This window comes from Pseudochaenichthys georgianus, chromosome 6, assembly GCF_902827115.2.
Source record: "Pseudochaenichthys georgianus chromosome 6, fPseGeo1.2, whole genome shotgun sequence".
Taxonomy (NCBI): domain Eukaryota; kingdom Metazoa; phylum Chordata; class Actinopteri; order Perciformes; family Channichthyidae; genus Pseudochaenichthys; species Pseudochaenichthys georgianus.
The window spans coordinates 14,965,411-14,984,102 of NC_047508.1; the positions used below are offsets into that span (position 1 = coordinate 14,965,411).

An 18,692-nucleotide genomic window follows, 5' to 3' on the forward strand; every position below is an offset into this window, starting at 1 on the left:
ACACCTCTCTAACGTGCCAGATGCCATCGAATGTGAGCATTTTCCCACTCAAGTCGGATACGACTACGAACCGGAGTCAGGTCGAGACCCCGATGAGGACGACGAGCATGCAGATGAGCTTCCCTGAGACGGTTTCTATCAGTTTGTGCAGAAATTCTTTGGTTATGCAAACCGATTGTTGCAGCAGCTGTCCGAGTGGCTGGTCTCAGACGATCTTGGAGGTGAACATGCTGGATGTGGAGGTCCTGGGCTGGTGTGGTTACACGTGGTCTGCGGTTGTGAGGCCGGTTGGATGTACTGCCAAATTCTCTGAATCGCCTTTGGAGACAGCTTATGGTAGAGAAATGAACATTCAATTCACGGGCAACAGCTCTGGTGAACATTCCTGCTGTCAGCATGCCAATTGCACGCTCCCTCAAAACTTGCGACATCTGTGGCATTGTGATGTGTGATAAAACTGAACATTTTAGAGTGGCCTTTTATTGTGGCCAGCCTAAGGCACACCTGTGCAATAATCATGCTGTCTAATCAGCATCTTGATATGCCACACCTGTGAGGTGGGATGGATTATCTCGGCAAAGGAGAAGTGCTCACTATCACAGATTTTTTCAGATTTGTGAACAATATTTGAGAGAAATGGTTATTTTGTGTATATAGAAAATGTTTTAGATCTTTGAGTTCATCTCATGAAAAATGGGAGCAAAAACAAAAGTGTTGCGTTTATATTTTTGTTCAGTGTAATTGTTGAAAACTTCTGAATTTGTATTCACTGCCATTTGACTGGCAGTGAATGTTTTCACCCATAAAGGGGCACGGCTATGACGTACAGGGAAGTACTCTCTTGCTCTCATAGATAGTCCCTGGATTCTGTGACAATTGTGAGTCGGTGAAAGAAAATAACTAGTGGTTATTTCCCCTTTACCAGATTGATGACAGGAGCAGCCAGACCTTTCTGCTTAAACTAAAGTTATGTTATGAAATGCAAGTGTTCTATTAAGGTCAAACATGTGTATTGCATCTTCGTCCTCAAAAAACAGCAAACTATATTTTTAGAAAGGATTTCAAAACTGCAATGTTTCAATCTAAATGTACTCGTCTCCTTCTCTAGTATGTTTTTTACATTTCTACACCTCTCATACGAGTGGGATTGCTCGAAAGGGCATACATTGCTAACGTGTGTGCACAATACAAAGAAAAATGAATACCCACTAAGAAAAACTTTGCGCCACTAGTGGTACGATTACTCCACAGGGTACCTTAAATGTGCTTTTACATTAAGGAGGAAGAACATTTTTCCTCTTTTCCCAATGGGGGGTTTGGGCTCTTAACAATAACATCCAATGTTTAGTCGAATATGCTTCAGTCAAGAACATATCAAACCATTTTGCAACTCCCCTCTTTAAATGTGTCCATGTTTTCATCTCTGCAGGGAATAGTACTTTAGCTATCTACCTTCCTGAATGAGCACAATATTTTCTCTCGAGTTTGATAACAATATCAACTCAGACACCTTTGCCTTGATTCCTGTTCTCATTCACTTGTGTCTTTCTTTTAACTTAGAATGAGTTTATGCTGCCACTTTATTCAAATCTATACCTTCCTCTTCTGTCTGAGTCAAGTCTAATGGGTTATGTTATGGTCCATAGGTTCCAGTATCCTCAGTTCTTCAGGTTCGCTAATGTTTTTTGTCTGTCTCCTCCAACAGTTTGAGGCTAATGTGTACGAGGGCTCGACGGGCGTCGTGGTGAACCTGACGGTAGACGATAGAGATGACCCAGGCACGGGGGCGGGGAGAGCGATCTACTCTATAATTAACGGAGATCCAACACTGAGCTTTGAGATCCAAACCAACCCAGACAACAACGAGGGGATGCTGTCTGTCATCAAAGTAAAATACTGTATATCAAACTGCCCAATACATTCATTTGATGACATGTTTACCATCTCCTTACATCCACAATGATTTTCTCCCTTCAGCCTTTGGACTATGAGGCCGAAAGGTTCCACGCGCTACTCATCAAAGTGGAGAATGAGGACCCTCTGGTTCCTGATGTTGGCTACGGCCCCAGCTCCACTGCCACTGTCCGCGTCACAGTCCTGGACATCAACGAGGGCCCCGTATTCTTCCCCGACCCCCTGACAGTCAACAAGATGGAAAACATTCCTCTGGGAAGCTTCGTGGCTTCACTCAACGCCACAGATCCAGATATATTACAGGCACAGAGCATCAGGTAAGGAGCCTTGGTCCTGAGTCATTGTGAGGTTATTTAAAATCCAGAAAATCACAAGATAGAGATTGTTTGTGCTGTCGTCTGCTCAGGAATGAGGTTTCTGATATGTATTCAGTTTCACTCAACAAAATCAAGTATCCTTTGCTAATGTGACTCTTTGCAAAGCGCGTATAGAAGAGCAGTTATTTGATGTCAGTAAACTTTCAGATATGTTTATCTCTCACATCGGGTTCACATCTCCTGCGTCCCTTCATCACAGATTGTTTTTCTTTTGCCTGTCAGGCTACTGTTGTGTAAACAGCTGAATGATATTGCCCGGGCAATCTGCAATTTACTGGCATAGGTCGAACTGTTCACCCAAGGCAACGGAAGGTCACAGAGCCGGCCAGCTCATTAACTTTAACTATGTTACAGAAAAAGCATTCTCTCAAATATTACCATCATCATAACAGGAAGGCTATTAGTTTCACTCTGTGCTACAATAACAATGATTCCTCTCGCTCCCAGAGGGAGCCCCATAGCATTCGCTGCACTACCTTTTACAAGATAGAAAACCTATCATTTCATTTATTGGCTTTCAGGCCTAATTTGTTCTCAATCAGTTTGCTCACTGTCTGCACCCTCAGAGTTATATTTCACGCAAATACAATTGTAAAGTAAACACATGGGGATAATAAGCCAGGGGAATAAAATTCACCACATCGTGACTTTTATGCTCAGATTATTGATGTGCTATAAAACGTAGTCACCATGTCAGTATCCAATGCTACACAACGGACAGATTATTAACTGAAGGTTGTATATGAGTCAAGACCTGTCTCCATGAAGATTTCACGAGTGGAGAGTCTAAAGTCAGGTCACATGAAAGCAGTAGTCTTTAGTAATTCATGTATCGCGCCTGAATAGCACTCCACTTATAAAAATGGAAAAACTCTCAATAACATGTTGAAACTATATGACACACAAGCTAGGTTATGTAGGAAAGTTGTCGTCGTCTGTTTATGTTTTATTTCTGACTCAACGACAATTTTTATATCCGTATTTGGATTTTGAAGCTATACTGATAACTTAAAAGACTTCTTCAAAGAATTTGGTGACATTTCATCTATCTATAGTCACGGGGGGCTCCGTGTTTATGACACCTTCTGTGCATCTCTGACTGATCTTCCAAGTCGTATATCTGCATCTTTCTAACTTCATCCTTGCTGCTCTGCTCCTCTCATCCTCGGCATACATCTCTGTATTTATTTCATGGCCTCTGCATTTGTTGTCATTTCATCCTCTGACATTTTTCCTGGTAAAAGTTACTTTGAAGTGTCATAACTGTGACCCGCAGACAGGTTGAGGACATGAGAAAGACAGACGAGTGGAGAAGTGAAAATAGGGAGGGAGCATGCACAGAATAAAATGGCAAAAAAAAGATCTGTTATCCTGCCTCTCTCTTGCTCTGTCTGTCTCAGCATAAAAGTGTGTTTGTGTGAGTGTGTGTGTGTTGGTGTGGCTACCCCTTGGGATGCACAGGTCAATTGCATTTGACATGGAACACAATCTGTGTGACGCGCTGGTCAGGGTCCGTATCACACCGTTACACATACACTTGCATGGTTATATGTGCATATTTGTGACGTCTTTAACAACAATAATAATGGACGTAAACAGGCATCCTCATGTTTACGTTGCATTAAACATAACAGTCTGGCCAGTGCACTTTTTGAAATGGCTGTTCATTTTGAGTAAGTCAATACATGCAATAGTTGCATTACAGTGCGCAGCTGAGCCCTAATTGAAAGACTATTGTTACCTGGTGGCTCCTGTGAGGTATTATAATTGCAGGGGCCATCTGTTTTGTTAAACCTATACAAACCTGCCATGTGATATTTCTGGACAGCTGTTTCGACCCAATGCAGATTCAGGACCCATTCCGCTTTGATTATAATTTCAGTGGGATTTGAGGAAACAGTTATTTACCATGCAGCTGTGACTAAATGTGTGTTTGCAGGTGACATTTTAGACAATGCAAAATTACAGGAATCAGTTTGTCTTCACACACAAAAACTCACTTGAAGCCAAACACAACAATACAAGTTAAGATGGGATGATCCAAATCTTGTAGTCACAGTAAAACATAAATCAGAGAGGCTCTATCTTCTGTGACGTCACATGTTTGCAGGTGAAACACAATGTGTGGAAGAGGGATTTAAATCAAATCCTTAAGATCTGGTTGGATCGCTCGAGGGACACTGCTTATTAACTATGGCGGTGCAATGCAGAGCTGTGAAGGATAATTGGATGTCACCCACACCTCAATTCCTCCTGCTCCACTGTTGTAGGATCAGGAGACGGTAGATGGGGAAATAACTTATAAACCTTGACGTTTAAAGTTTATATTCATAATTTCTCGTATGCTGAGTTTGTCCTTGATTGAAATTATTCTAAATGGAGGAAAGCCACCATTAGTGGTATTAGCTACACCTGACTAGAATGATGACTGTGAAAGACTGTTAGCAAATCACTTGAAGTTGTATTTATATAGCATAACTGCTTCTCACACAAAAATATAAAATAATGAATTTACATTTTATAACAATGTCACAAACAGAACAATGAAAAACAATGTCCTTATGACAACTTGGCCCAATGCTATATGTAGGCTACAATTGACCAATTTAGATATTTCACTGCAGTTACAGTCTTCATGTCTGCAGGATGACAGAATTAAGATGAAGCCTTATGACAACTGACGCATTATTAGAAATGTTAACTTAAGCTCTTATTATCCAAATTGAAACAATTAGTGATTGTTTTTTAAATTGTAGACTAAAGGAACATGCTGTGCTGTGAAGCTTCTCATTAGCCTGATTGCCATTGAACCCACAGGTTAATCGAGGCTATCTCATTATCCAGGTTGTTCGACAGCCTTCCTTTATCTTTTTCTTCTTAATGTTATTTAGAAACAGGTTATGTGCCTGGGAGGGTGTAAGATTTTAGCAAATAAATAATTGAATTATGTTACACTTTGACCACAAACACTTTGAAGTAGGCCAGCCTCTGATGAGTCTGTCTCAAGTTCTTTCCTTTCATATTGTTGACGGTGTGAAAGAAAAGCTTTTCTGGAGGACATGTTATTAAAAAAAAATGCATCTAAATGATAAACTTCATTATTAAAACAGTGCCCTGGGCTTTTTTATTTGTATTTAACCTAATCAGCACACTGGTGAAAAGAATAATTGAAAACAACAACAACGCAATTTTCCTTTTTTCAAACTGACCTTAGATAGTCCAGACTCGTAAACGGACATGTTACATAATTACTGCAAACATGAGTCGTTTTAATCCTGTCAGTATTTAGGCCAAACTATTAGACTGCGGGGGGATTTGTCTGCTGAAGACGTTTTCTAGCCGTCTTGACTGATTTCAAGATGTATTCAAGCAGAATGGTTTTTAGAGAGCGAGGCAGTGGGAACGTCAGGCAGCGCTGATGGGAGACGGAGAGACTTGGACTTGCTTTTGAATAAAATGTATCTCCGGTAAAATTCTGATTTAGAAGTGTTGTGCTTAGCGCGTGGGTGCTAAGCGTTGAGAAAATATGAAGCACTCCAGGGCTGTTTTGTACCCTAAAATCTGGATGGAAGAAAGTTTATAATCAGTAAGTTTATACTCTAATATTTCCTCAAATCCCATCTTTGTGGGGGAAACTTCTGTCGCAATGCAGGGGAGTCACCGACTCAAAAGGAGACACAAGGAGAGCTGGAGCTTTGATGTCAAACACTGATGGTTTATTTGGAGTATCAGCCGGAGATTTCACAAGACAAGTCAAGAGGTTCTGACTTACGGGTGTCGCCACAATCAATTCTGCAGAAACCTTCCTTTGCATGATGTTTTAACTAGTTTGGAGGAGGCTAATCAACATTCTTTACTAGATAGACTAAACAGCTGGGGAAAGTGAATTACTTGCAGTTGGCAGGTAGCTTTGAGGAGCCGAAGGGAGGGAAGAGAGACTGAGACAGAGCAATGGACACACAGAGTCTATGTGAAGGAGAGAGGTGTTGAATGTTACAAAGGCTGACCTGGGCGGGGTCAGACAGTGTGATCACCGTAAGGCCTCTGTGTGGGCCGGAGGGGGAAAAGGAAGATGACAGCAAGACGTACCAAAAGAGCACACGGGAGGATGGGATGTTGGTAAGCAGCCAGCAGAGAGTAATTCAGCCACTGAATGCCAAACGTTTTAAATATAATTTGAGTTGATTTTTGTTAAAGGTGATTTGATTGGCTGACCTGCAAAAGTGTCCAGCCAGATATGCAGGGCCAGACACATTTTGCGGATGCTGCGAAGTGCCCAAAGTATAACGTTATTGGGATTAAACAGGAGCTTAGAGGAAAGCGATAATACTCTCGCTGAACTTTTGGCTAACTTCCCAACGTTAGCCAAACGATCAAATTGTCCATTCTCACACAGCAGTAGGGTACATTTGTTTGGCCAGAAGTGTGCAGTCTGTCTCCTTCCGACTTCCATTGTCTTTCTCTCAGAAACATAACATAAACAATTAATTGTGCAAGGAACACAAAACTGCAGAACCTGTAACCTGGTCATTCATACAACATAGAACATTTTATGTGAAGTCTGAAAAACCCTTGATTTCTTTATTTATTTAATGCATATGTGTGAATTGTTCATGATATATTACATTAGATTATAATATATCCGTTCAATCCATACAGTATACCAATCAAAACATTTTTAAACAGTGCTAGAATGTTGTGTTTGATGGAATTTGTCAAACAATATATTTTCCCAATGCCTCTTCTTTTGCTTTCCAGTTCTTCCTTTATGTTGGCTCTTAGAGGGTCCAGGCAGCTCTCATGTGTTAACTTGTATAAAGCTTATCGGGCTTGCTAATGGGAGGCTCCCTAGCTGAGTTTTAACTTTATTTGTCTGTGATCCTTAGGAACCCCTGGACTAAACCATGTGCACATTTGACAGGTGGAGGGTTAGGGTTAGAGACTTTTAATGTAATTTGTTCCTGTACTACATTCAATCAATGAGCCTATATTTTTAATTAGTCATTTGTAATGATTTCATTTTAATGTATTCAAGATATCAAAAATGCTGATGGAAGAAAACGTTTCAGTCTATACACATGAACAAGAATGCTTTGTAATAACATTACAGCACCTGAGTATTCAACCGTTACTGTCATGTTGGTGCCTATGCTCTGGATGAGACAGGATGCTCTCCTGAAACAATGAGACAAAATAGTTTCAAACATTGGCAGTCGTGGCTATTTCAAATGTCATGTTGCATTTTTATTTAGTTCTGTAAATCCACCAATAACGTGTCCCTCTGCCATGGCTCAGTACTAGTTCCTGGTTCCCCCCCTTCACCTCACAGCCCCTGTCCCACTTCTCCCCTGTGACCCCCATGCAACTGTCCGACTTCATGACTGGAATTAACTCCACCTGCACACTTGACCCAATGCCCTCCAAATGTGTTAAAGAGAGCCTCCCTGCTCCCAACTCATCGCCACCATCATTAATCTGCAGTAACCCTCAGATCTGGATCAGTTCCCCCCTCTCTCAAACTGGCTGCTGTCACACCCATTCTCAAAAGACATGGACTCACACCTGATATCATGTCCAACTTCCGGCCCATCTCAAATCTCCCCTTTCTGTCAAAAATACTTGTCGTTGCCTCACAACTTAAAGCCCACCTCAGCTCCAATGATCTCTTTGAGCCATTTCAATCCGGTTTCCGATCAAAACACAGCACAGAAACAGCTCTTCTGAAAATCACAAACGACTTCTTCCTCTCCTCTGACTCCGGCAACCTGAACATCCTCCTCCTCCTCCTCGACCTCACCACAGCATTCGACACCATCAATCACACCATCCTGCTGTCCCTCCTCGAATCATCACTCAACATCACCGACACTGCACTCTCCTGGCTGAAATCCTACCTCACCGACAGACATCAGTTTATCAACATCAACAACTGCACCTCCTCCACTGCTCCTCTGTCACAAGGCGTCCCCCAGGGTTCGGTGCTTGGCCCCCTCCTCTTCATCCTCTACATGCTCCCCGTTGGCAAAATAATTCGTCGCCACAACCTTCAATTTCACTGCTACGCCGATGACATCCAACTTTATATCTCAACAAAAACCATCACCCCCACAACACACTCCACTCTCACCAACTGTCTCTCAGAAATAAAAGCATGGATGCAAACAAACTATCTCCAACTGAACAGTGCCAAATCAGACATCATCATCATTGGCCCCCCATCCCGTATCAAAGACATCCAGAATTTCAACTTCACCATTGACAGCCACACTCTATCTCCCCCCCCTCACATCCGCAACCTCGGAGTCATCTTCGACAGTCAGCTCAAATTCAACCACCACATCAATCACATCACCAGTACCGCCTTTTTCCACCTCAAAAACATTGCCTGTCTCCGCCCATCACTCTGCTCCTCTGCTACTGAAACCCTGATTCATGCATATTGCATTCATCACATCACGACTCGACTACTGCAATAGCATCCTTACGGCATCCTCAATAAACTCCAACATATCCAGAACTCTGCTGCCCGCCTCCTCACCCGCTCCCGAGACCACATCACTCCCGTCCTTCAGAACCTCCACTGGCTCCCCGTCCGTCAAAGAATCAACGTCAAAGTCCTCCTCATTACTCAAAAAGCCCTCAACAATCAGGCCCCCCCCCCCCTACCTCACATACCTGCTGCACCACCACACCCCTTCCCGCTGCCTCCGCTCATCAGAAGCCAACCTCCTATCCATCCCCACCCGCACCAATCACCGGACCTGGGGGGACAGAGCCTTCTCCGTCACTGCCCCTCCCTCTGGAACTCACTCCCACAACCCATCAGAGACTGCACTGACCTCACCACCTTCAAAAAACATACAAATGTATTATTTGACTTTAACTTTAACTATATATTTATTTGTTGTTCCTTTATTTTATTTTATCTTCACTATATCTGTAAAGCGTCTTTGAGCACCTGTAAAAGCGCTAACATATTACATCTATTATTATTATTACTAACATTAAAACAAATAGGAGAAGCATCTATACTGGACATACTTCAAGTGTTTACAATGTACAACAAGAATAATCAATTGTAGCAAAGCAAACTGAAAGAGCAATGTTTGAAAATTGAAACTGTTTTCAAATGTTGTTCTTTATTATCAGAAAGCAGTAGGCCTATACAGAAAACAAGTATTTTGCCCATCCAAAAAAAATTGGATTTCATTGTGTCCTAAACATGATATGCTGGCTTTCTGAATGATGTCAAAACAGAATCCAACTGCGGTTTTCCAACAGCAGAGTTAGTCTGCATAGTTATTTCAACATTTTCTTTACCAAACTGTCAATATCGATGGGCTATGTGGTTACTGTTAGAGGCAGCATTGCATACTCAAAAAACGGAAGATGGGCAGAGGTGGGAAGTAACTACTCATTAACTTGAGTACTGTACTTAAGTACAATATTGAGACACTTGTACTTTACTTGAGCATTTCCATTTAATGCTACTTTGTACTTCTACCCCATTACAATTCAGAGGTAAATCGTGTACTCATACTCCACCACATTTATTTAACACGTTTAGTTACTTTACAGATTTGGATTGATTATGTGAAATATGACCAATACTTAATCCAGACTTTAGTTACAGCTGGAGTAAATTCACCAGCTACCCTGCAGTAAAACTAGCTGCACCTTTACCAGCTTTGAGAACACTTTAATGATCAATCATTATAAAACATATCATATAGGTTATTCTGAAATGGACCAATCTGCATAATGAGTACTTTTACGTTTGATACGTTAAGTATATTTTAATGCCAATGCTTTAATACTTTTAATTTGAGTAACCTTTTGAATGCAGGACTTTCACCTGTAACAGAGTATTCCTACACTCTGGTACTTCTACTTTTACTTACACTAAGTATATTAGTACTTCTCCAACCTCTAAAGATGGGTTGTCTCAGAGAAAGTTTCAAGGATACGAATTGCCCGTTTTTCTTTTTAATGCCACACTGCATAGCCAAACAGGACTGAGTCATACACTCTCCTCCATTTCCATGCCTTTCTTCCATCTGTCTTTCTCGGATGTGAAGGGGCTGATTACAAGCTAATCAGATGTTTAGATTTATATTTAATTTCTCGCAGCTGAGTAAAGGCATGCCAAACACTTGGTAGAGGAGGGAAGAGTGAGTGGGTGAGGAGAGACAGAGACGGGGAAGGGAGAGGCTTAACTCATACAGTCAGTTTGCCAGAAAATAATTAAAACAATCCTAAAGGATGCCAAGAGGAACAGGGAGAGAGGGATGTTGTGCTGTGGAGCAGAAGTAAATTGCTTTTCTTCCTCTTAATTACAAGGTTATGGTTTTCAACTGATGCAAAGAGCTTCTATTATGCACCTTATTATGATAATAACTTGTGTGTACTGTGTTGTGTTACTCAAGCTTGCTCATTTATGGGTTAGGAGAGCACCCCTGTGTCGCTGTGTAATGTGTATGTGCAGATACATTCTCGCAGATTGCTGATGTGCCTTCTCTGTGCATGCAGGTTTCAATGGAGTGTCCTTGAATACTGCTCTCTGTTCCTGCCAAATAGTGACAATGCAAACCTTTCATTGTCATATTTGATTTCCAACATGCGTCCTGTCGGCGCTTGCTCCACTGCTGCTGTTAAGTCGACACAGTGGGTCTTTGTTCAGGGTACTCAGTGGACTTGTTGGGTGGAATTGGCAGAGAGCTTCCTCTAGACTTTACCTTGCTCACGGCAAACATTAGTCAACAGGCTGAAAGAGCCTTTGAGGCTCTTTGAAGTCATGTTAAAAGGTAAATCAAACGGAGGTTGAGTCTGTATTCAGTCACACTGTTTCCCAGGTCTGATTCAAGCCATGATGGGACACTGGATCAGTAAATGGAACACGAGGACAGTCAGCAAATGGACTGCTCTCTCTGGGGCTGCAGCCTATGGAGACATGCAGGCAGGAAATGAAAGTCCAAAGTATATAATTAATGACAAATATATTGGCTTCTTTAAACTGTAATGTCCCCAAAGGCAGCACAGTAACCAATAACTATATTGTAGAAACAATTAAACAACAGGGAAAACAACCAATGATGATTTATCATTTAAAAAGATCTATTAGCTTATCGCTATGTACATATTGCTTTTCTTAGTTGTTCTCCTTTAATTGATGCATATTACACCCTATCCATTTTGTTTGCACAACTCATCTATGAAAAAGGCTGTTTGCTAGTGTTGCCTCATGTTAGCTGTTTTTGTGTGTTTCTATAAGCTATTCCCTCTACCCATATGTTAGGGTCAGGCAGCTTTAAGTTCTCATTCATAACACCCCGTTCGATGTCTCACTATGGGATGTGCCTCAACGCGTATGCAAACAGAATCCTACGCCAATCCTGATTGGCTGGTGATCTTGACGTCAACGTCAGGGAATGCACCCACCCTTTAAGTAGCTTGCGCTACGTCGCAGCGTCATTCAAACACCTCTTCTCGCTTCAGAGCACATCTCGAATATCAGTAGCCGGGCTAGCTTAACGGTCCACAGACTGAACCCAAGCTAACATTCGGTCGACGGGCGCTTGCCGGTTACTTTTTTGCTTTGCAGAAGAATTGAACAAATATTAACACACCAGTTAATATTATAATCTGCCCCGCCGTTTTTTCTTTCGAGATAACGGTAAGGTTTGATTTTTTTCTTCAAACAGTAACATACATGTTGCTAGTTTATCCCTCCGCGCCGACACCACGGCGAGCGGGGACGGACTATTCTCTCCCTCACACCAGAGGAGACGGAGATAAGAGAGATATTAACACACCAGTTAATATTTTTTAAAGAACAATCTACCCCGTAGTTTTTTCCTTTCGGAATAACGATAAGGATGGATTTTCTTTCGGTAACATACCTGTTACTAGCTTGTCCCTCCGCGCCAACACCCCGGCAAACGAGGATGGACCCTTCTCTCCCTCACACCAGAGGAGTCGGAGGCTCGGAGGCTCGGCTCGGAGGCTCGGCTCGGAGGCTCGGCTCGGAGGCTGCGGGTTTAGGATCTCGGGCACGGACTCACACCATGTCTGCTCGTCCTGCCTTGGGCTGGAACACGCCCAGGAAGCTATCGATACCCCCGGTTCACCATCAAGAGCCTCCGCCGACGGCTAGCGCGCCAAGCTAGCCTGTCGGGACGGGACCCCTTCATGTCCGTTGATTCGCCGGCCAGCAATCGGGACATGGTGGCGACTGCCGCGGAGATTGAGCCCCGCGCTGTGTCGCAAGAGCCGCGAGAGCGGAGCCCCGCGCTGTGTCAAGCTGGGGCTCCCAACTGGACCTCACCGTGGTTCCACCCGCGGAGGATGTCCTACAGCTGGATTATATGGAGGAGGATGAAGAGGATGCCTCTGAGTTCCTCCTATCCGACTCGGATGAGCACGAAGATGACATCTTCGTTTCATCTGCCCAGGCTGCCCCTGAAGCCCAACCCTTCCTTTGTAACTAAGGTGGTTGGCTCATGTACCCACATTGACATTGAGGCATTTCCTCCGCCACTGTGTTCCTCTGAGGAACAGCGCCCGAATTTGCTGTGCCCAGTCCGTGCTTTACACACCTATATGGACAGGTCAATAGAGTTTCGATGCAATGACCAACTCTTTGTATCCTGGGCTAACCCTCATAACGGAGCGTCCACACTACAGCTTCAAAAATAGCTTGGAGCTGGGCGTGTCTGGAGCTTGGGGATTTTATTCAAGCAACACGGCCAACAACCAATCACATGAATCTCCCGCCCCCGACATACAAAGCAAAAACCCCCGGGGATTTTATGCGAGCAATATATATATAAACTCCCCAAACAGGCGAAAACCTACCAGTTTCACCCACTGTCTCTGCCACCTCCCTCCATGCCTGGTTCCTCCGGTTTGTATCCCGGTAGGTGAAGAGGGTCTGGTCATACAAAACCGGGTGATTTGCTACGGCGATAGTTAGTTTCTCCTCCAACTTTTTTTGAAATATAGAAATGAACGGCGGGATATCTCTCCCAGCTTAGACGCGGTTTGATTGGCTACGGCTTCAGCTGTCAGATTTTGGAAAACGGGATTTGATTGGCTGGCGCTGGCTGGCGCTGGCTACTCCGGCGTCTCCGGTGTCAGAAGTTGAACATTGTTCAGCGAGCTGGTCCTCATCGCTCACTTTTTTCCGCTTTTACAGGCTAGATGTCTCTGCTCCAAGTGTGGTCCACGCAGTGCTGGGCCCCGTGTTGAGACAGGGTTCTACCTGTTAAGTTCTGGTTGGTTTGGTGATTTTCGAGATAAGCATGTCTAGCAATACGGGAGTTTCAATATCTCATAGTGAGACATCGAACGGAGTGTTATGAATGAGAACTATAGGTTACTACTACTAAGTTAGACGGCCCTTCTTGCTAAGGCGAAGCGAGAAGAGGTGCTTATTTTGAATGACGCTGCAACGTAGCGCAAGCGACTTAAAGGGTGGGTGGATTCCCTGACGTAGACGTCAAGATCACCAGCCAATCAGGATTTGCGTAATGAGATTGATGCTTCTGTTTGCATACGCGTTGAGGCGCATCCCATAGTGAGACATCTCACTTCATGTTACTCTGACTACTGGGGTTACGTAAGTAACCTATAGTTATTGATGCATGTTAAGAATGAAGAGTGACAGGAACCACATCTTGTGAAGACATGCATGTCATAATACTTTTACAGGATGCCAATTAAACGTATTAGCCTTTTTATAAGCATGCATATGCACATCTGGCAAGGTACATACCCTAATTAAACACCATCACACACTCCCGTTCACACTTTCTTCAACACCGTTTTTCTCCCCAACTTCACATACTTTTCACACTGGCATATACACAAAGACACACCTGGACTCAATCTCCCCGATAGATGATTGATGTGACATACGCCAGCGTTTGCCTTTCCCTTTCTCAGTGCTGTCACTTTTATTTCAGCCCTATAGACCTGCTGCACTGTGCTGATACAGAGCAGAAGTATGAACAGGTGTGACATGGGTAATTTGTCCACATGGCCTGAAGCAGTGGTTGGCCAAACCTGCAACATAGCCATGCTCAAAGTTCAAATGCGGCCCAGAGCAGCTGTAGGCTACCTCTGAGTCCCTTATGTTCAACCATAATGGGCTCAAACCTTCTATCTCTTTGTGTCTCAGAAAGAAGGAATAGAAAATATAAGAAACAGACTTTTCAATATGCCCTGCATAAGCTCAGTGACATCTTCATGTGAAATGCAGTAGTCCATCTGCCATCAGTTGTAGGGCTAGTATACCAACACACAAAGACAAACTGTTTTTGTGTGTTGGTATAACAGATGATTCAGAGATGGTTAATATAAATCCAATTGTGCTCATCTTTCAGCTCTTGGTCTCCACCAACACCTGGGGGAAATAAATGCGACAAATGCTCTCCTTGTTAGCTAGCTATCAGCATAGGCCTATATATTTGCTGCTGTGCAGGTATCATGCTCTTACAACCTTGTTTCCTTTGCCTGAAATTATACTTTTTTGCATTTCCCCCCCTGTTTTTGTTGTGCTAACGTTGATGTTAGTTTGCTAACAACACTTGCACAACTAGCTGAGGTAAGCTAACAGAAGCTGAATCATGAGGTTATGAAAAGTTATATGTTGCTTAATGTAATGTTAAATGTATTTGTCATGTTAAGATGTTAAGGTTGTACTGTTTGCCATGGTGTTATTTGTGTGGGTCATATGGCATGGATATGATCAAAACTATTGAATGTTTATTGAATGTCAACTTTATATAGTAACAACAAGCGAGATAAAACAAAAAGTATGACCAGTATAATGCAGGGGCATGTAAACAATATGTGTTTATGAGACTGGGGTTAAACACACATGATTTTCCACCTTAGCACATGCAATAACATAATGATTGTCCACTGTGGGTCCTGGCGATGGAGAATGTTTGTAATTGTGTAATGGCATCGAAAAATTGGAGCCAAGGGGAGATGGGGAGGAACTGAAGATAGAAAGTGTGGTGAATTCATTTGTATTGCAAACGTATTCACAGTTCCATGTGTCTTCTTCTTATCTCCATTCTTGATCCCTATTCTTATCTCTTGCTCCCTGCTCTGCACCCCGCTCTTTATATTTCCTACTCCTCTCGCTTTACTAGCTGCAAATGTGGATGAAGTGTAGCTACAGCTGTTACGGCCAAACAGAACTCGGCACAAGCCCTGTACTTTTACTGTGTGTCTTTTGATTGATGTTATCATATCTCTTGCTCACACACACTCAGCAGCCCTCAGATAGAGACACTATTAGCATTGGCTCTGTTCCGTCTTCTTCCTCTCAGTAAGTTAGACTCCAATCACTGGAAGATCTTGCGTGCAGGAGATAGAGAATAAAGTGACAGAGAGATGGATACAGATAGTTGGATAAAGTTAGAGCCAACAGAAAGTGAGGACAGTAAAACAAATAAGAAGGTCAGAAATGGGTGCATCGAGAGAAAGGCAAACCATGTTTTTGTGTTGTATGCTGTCATTGACTTCTAAGTGTATGTATGAGTGTACACGTGTTTATGAAATTGGGGAAGACTGACACTTATAGCACAAGTAAGCTGTTATGTGGTGCTGCTGGAGTGTGAGTATCTTTAAAGGGGTGGACTGTATAAGTGAGAGAAAGCAGAGTTTTCAATAAAGTAAGTGTTATGGTTTTGAGTTTCGGAGGAGCAAAAAGTCAGCTTGTGAAGTGACCATTCAGCAGAGGTTTGGCCTTCTTTGCTCTTTATACAACAGCCTTTTAAATATTCAGATTGGATGCATTCCCCTTTGCCTCAAAGTCATTATGCTTTAATCCTTGTAGAAACACCTCGGAATAACGTATTGTTATGGTGATGCTCAACACTGACCTTTGTCTCATTATGCAACACTCCTTGCTACTGCTGGGCATTTTAATCAGCCAAGCTGTAGTCTAGCTTCTTTAATTCCCAGTCAACACCCTGATATAGGTGTGTATCACTAAAAGAGGGGATGTTTTTCACAGAATTGCATTTGATTATTGAGGTAAGCCCAAAGGCAAGGTAAAACATGTATTATCCAAGGATCAAAAGTCAAACAGTAATATAAATACATAAGCTCTGGCATATTCTTTGCATATATCTTTACATACGCTTTACTGTGAGGGGGGCTCCAGACCCTGAGGTGGAGAACCAATGCTCCAAACCAATTCCCCTCCTCAAGTCAGTATATGCATGACCTCACCAGCCGTCCCAGATTGTTGTGGCTTTTTTGTGAAACTTAATGATGCTCATTCGGCGAGTGAGGTGAGGGCATGAATATCCATTAACTCCCTGCAAACCCACATGGTCTCAGCGTTAAGGAAGATGGATGCATCTGACGTATGTTTTGGGAGTTATATGTTGACTCTAACTCGATGTAGCTCTGGATGTTTGACTGGGGAGCTGTGTCAGAATAACCAATATAAATCCAAAAGTGACTCACGTGTAAATACATCACATCTACGGGTCAGGGCTGGTTAAAGCTGCACTAATAAATATTTGTATCACAATGGTTCTATTGCTATTGAAATTGAAATAGTTGAATAAGCTAATTGTTTTTAGTTTATGGCAAAGGTTCAAAGTATTTAGTATTTAAAGAGCCATGTATTTTTCCCAATATTGTTGAGAATGAATGTCAACTACAAAGACTGTGATTAGATGTCAGAAAAGGCAACTGGTAAATGTTGTAGCAGTAACATGCTAAAGCGTAGCCATGACAACTCATACTTACATGTGTGTGTTTGTCTGACTGTAGTGGAGCACTGCTTTAGTTTAAGTAACTCAGTGTACTTGATCGGGGTCGGGAAAAGACACATGAAGGAACAATCCACAGATTTTACTCTTTCCATTTATCCTAGTCAACATGCATAGTTTTACTCAGTCTGTAACGATGTGCAGAACGTTTTCTTAAGTCTCAGAACATGTCGTTATGGTCATCTTGAGTTCAGCTTGAGACTTTAAGGTTTTAAAAGAAACCCTATATTTCAACCTAGGGGTGTGGAGTTGGAAATACATTGTCTGGCACAGCCTAATAAAATATGCCTTTGTACCAAAGGACAGTAGGTAGTGTTCTTTATGTCCGATACTAGTGACCAGAAGTCCGGATTCCTCTGATGCTTTTTAATTTTGACCATTACTTTTTCTAATCTGTCTCTAGTGAGTCCCCCAACTTTTGGAAAGTGCAATACTAAATCATGAAGTATACATTAAAACAAATGATAGTGTTGAATGTAGGTGACCAATGCAATCTTAACTCACGAAACACGCAACATGTGTAATGGGAATCAAATGAAACAAGTTGAAAGTACCTTTAGTGGCCCACTTTTTGTTTTGGATAAGTGCATTGGCCAACTTAGAACGTATTTTTTTCATAACCTTATTTCAGAGCCATCATATATATTAGTTTATACTGTTGATCCAGGAAACAGATGTGTATTTGAAAGAAGAATCAAACAGACCACACTATATTACTATTAATTAGAAGAGGTGCCAGCATCATATCTTAGAATATAATAGAAACAAACAGAATAATTAGCATGAATGCAAATAGCTTAACGTTATGCCGTTATCGACTCAGCTTTTATCTTGTCTCTACATTAACTCTGCTATTGACACAAAAACACACACAGATGTGCAAAATGTATGCCAGAATTTTGCTCTTAATGAAACTAGATTATGAGTGGGCGCCAAGCCATTTTCTCCCTCCTGCTCCAGTATCCCTTTGAGCTGTCTGAGAAATCTGAGGAACAAGACTCAGATCTCCATCCATCCATCTTCTCCCGCTTATCCGTGGTCGGGTCGCGGGGGCAGCAGTTCCAGCAGAGAGCCCCAAACTTTCTTTTCCCTGGCGACATCAACCAGCTCTGACTGGGGGATCCCAAGGCGCTCCCAGGCCAGCGAAGAGATATAATCCCTCCACCTGGTCCTAGGTCTACCCCTTGGTCTCTTCCCAGCTGGACGTGCCTGGAACACCTCCCTAGGGAGGCGCCCAGGTGGCATCCTAACTAGGTGCCCGAACCACCTCAACTGGCTTCTTTCGACGCGAAGGAGGAGCGGCTCAACTCCGAGTCCCTCCCTGATGACCGAACTTCTCACCTTATCTCTAAGGGAGACACCAGCCACCCGGCGGAGGAAACCCATCTCGGCCGCTTGTATCCGCGATCTCGTTCTTTCGGTCATGACCCATCCTTCATGACCATAGGTGAGGGTAGGAACGAAAATGGCCCGGTAGACAGAGAGCTTTGCCTTCCGGCTCAGCTCCCTTTTCGTCACAACGGTGCGGTAAAGCGACTGCAATACCGCTCCCGCTGCTCCGATTCTCCGGCCCATCTCACGCTCCATTGATCCCTCACTCGAG

General features: G+C 42.8%; 1 protein-coding gene across 1 annotated transcript in view; it reads left to right on the plus strand.

Moving 5' to 3' along the window:
* Positions 1–18,692, plus strand: part of cdh13 (cadherin 13, H-cadherin (heart)) — a 480,217-nt gene that overhangs the window by 350,535 nt on the left and 110,990 nt on the right. Inside the window, exons 10-11 of the mRNA XM_071203466.1 lie at positions 1,706–1,888; positions 1,978–2,231. Coding sequence (XP_071059567.1) covers positions 1,706–1,888; positions 1,978–2,231 — 437 coding nt within the window. The remainder of the gene's footprint in view (positions 1–1,705; positions 1,889–1,977; positions 2,232–18,692) is intronic.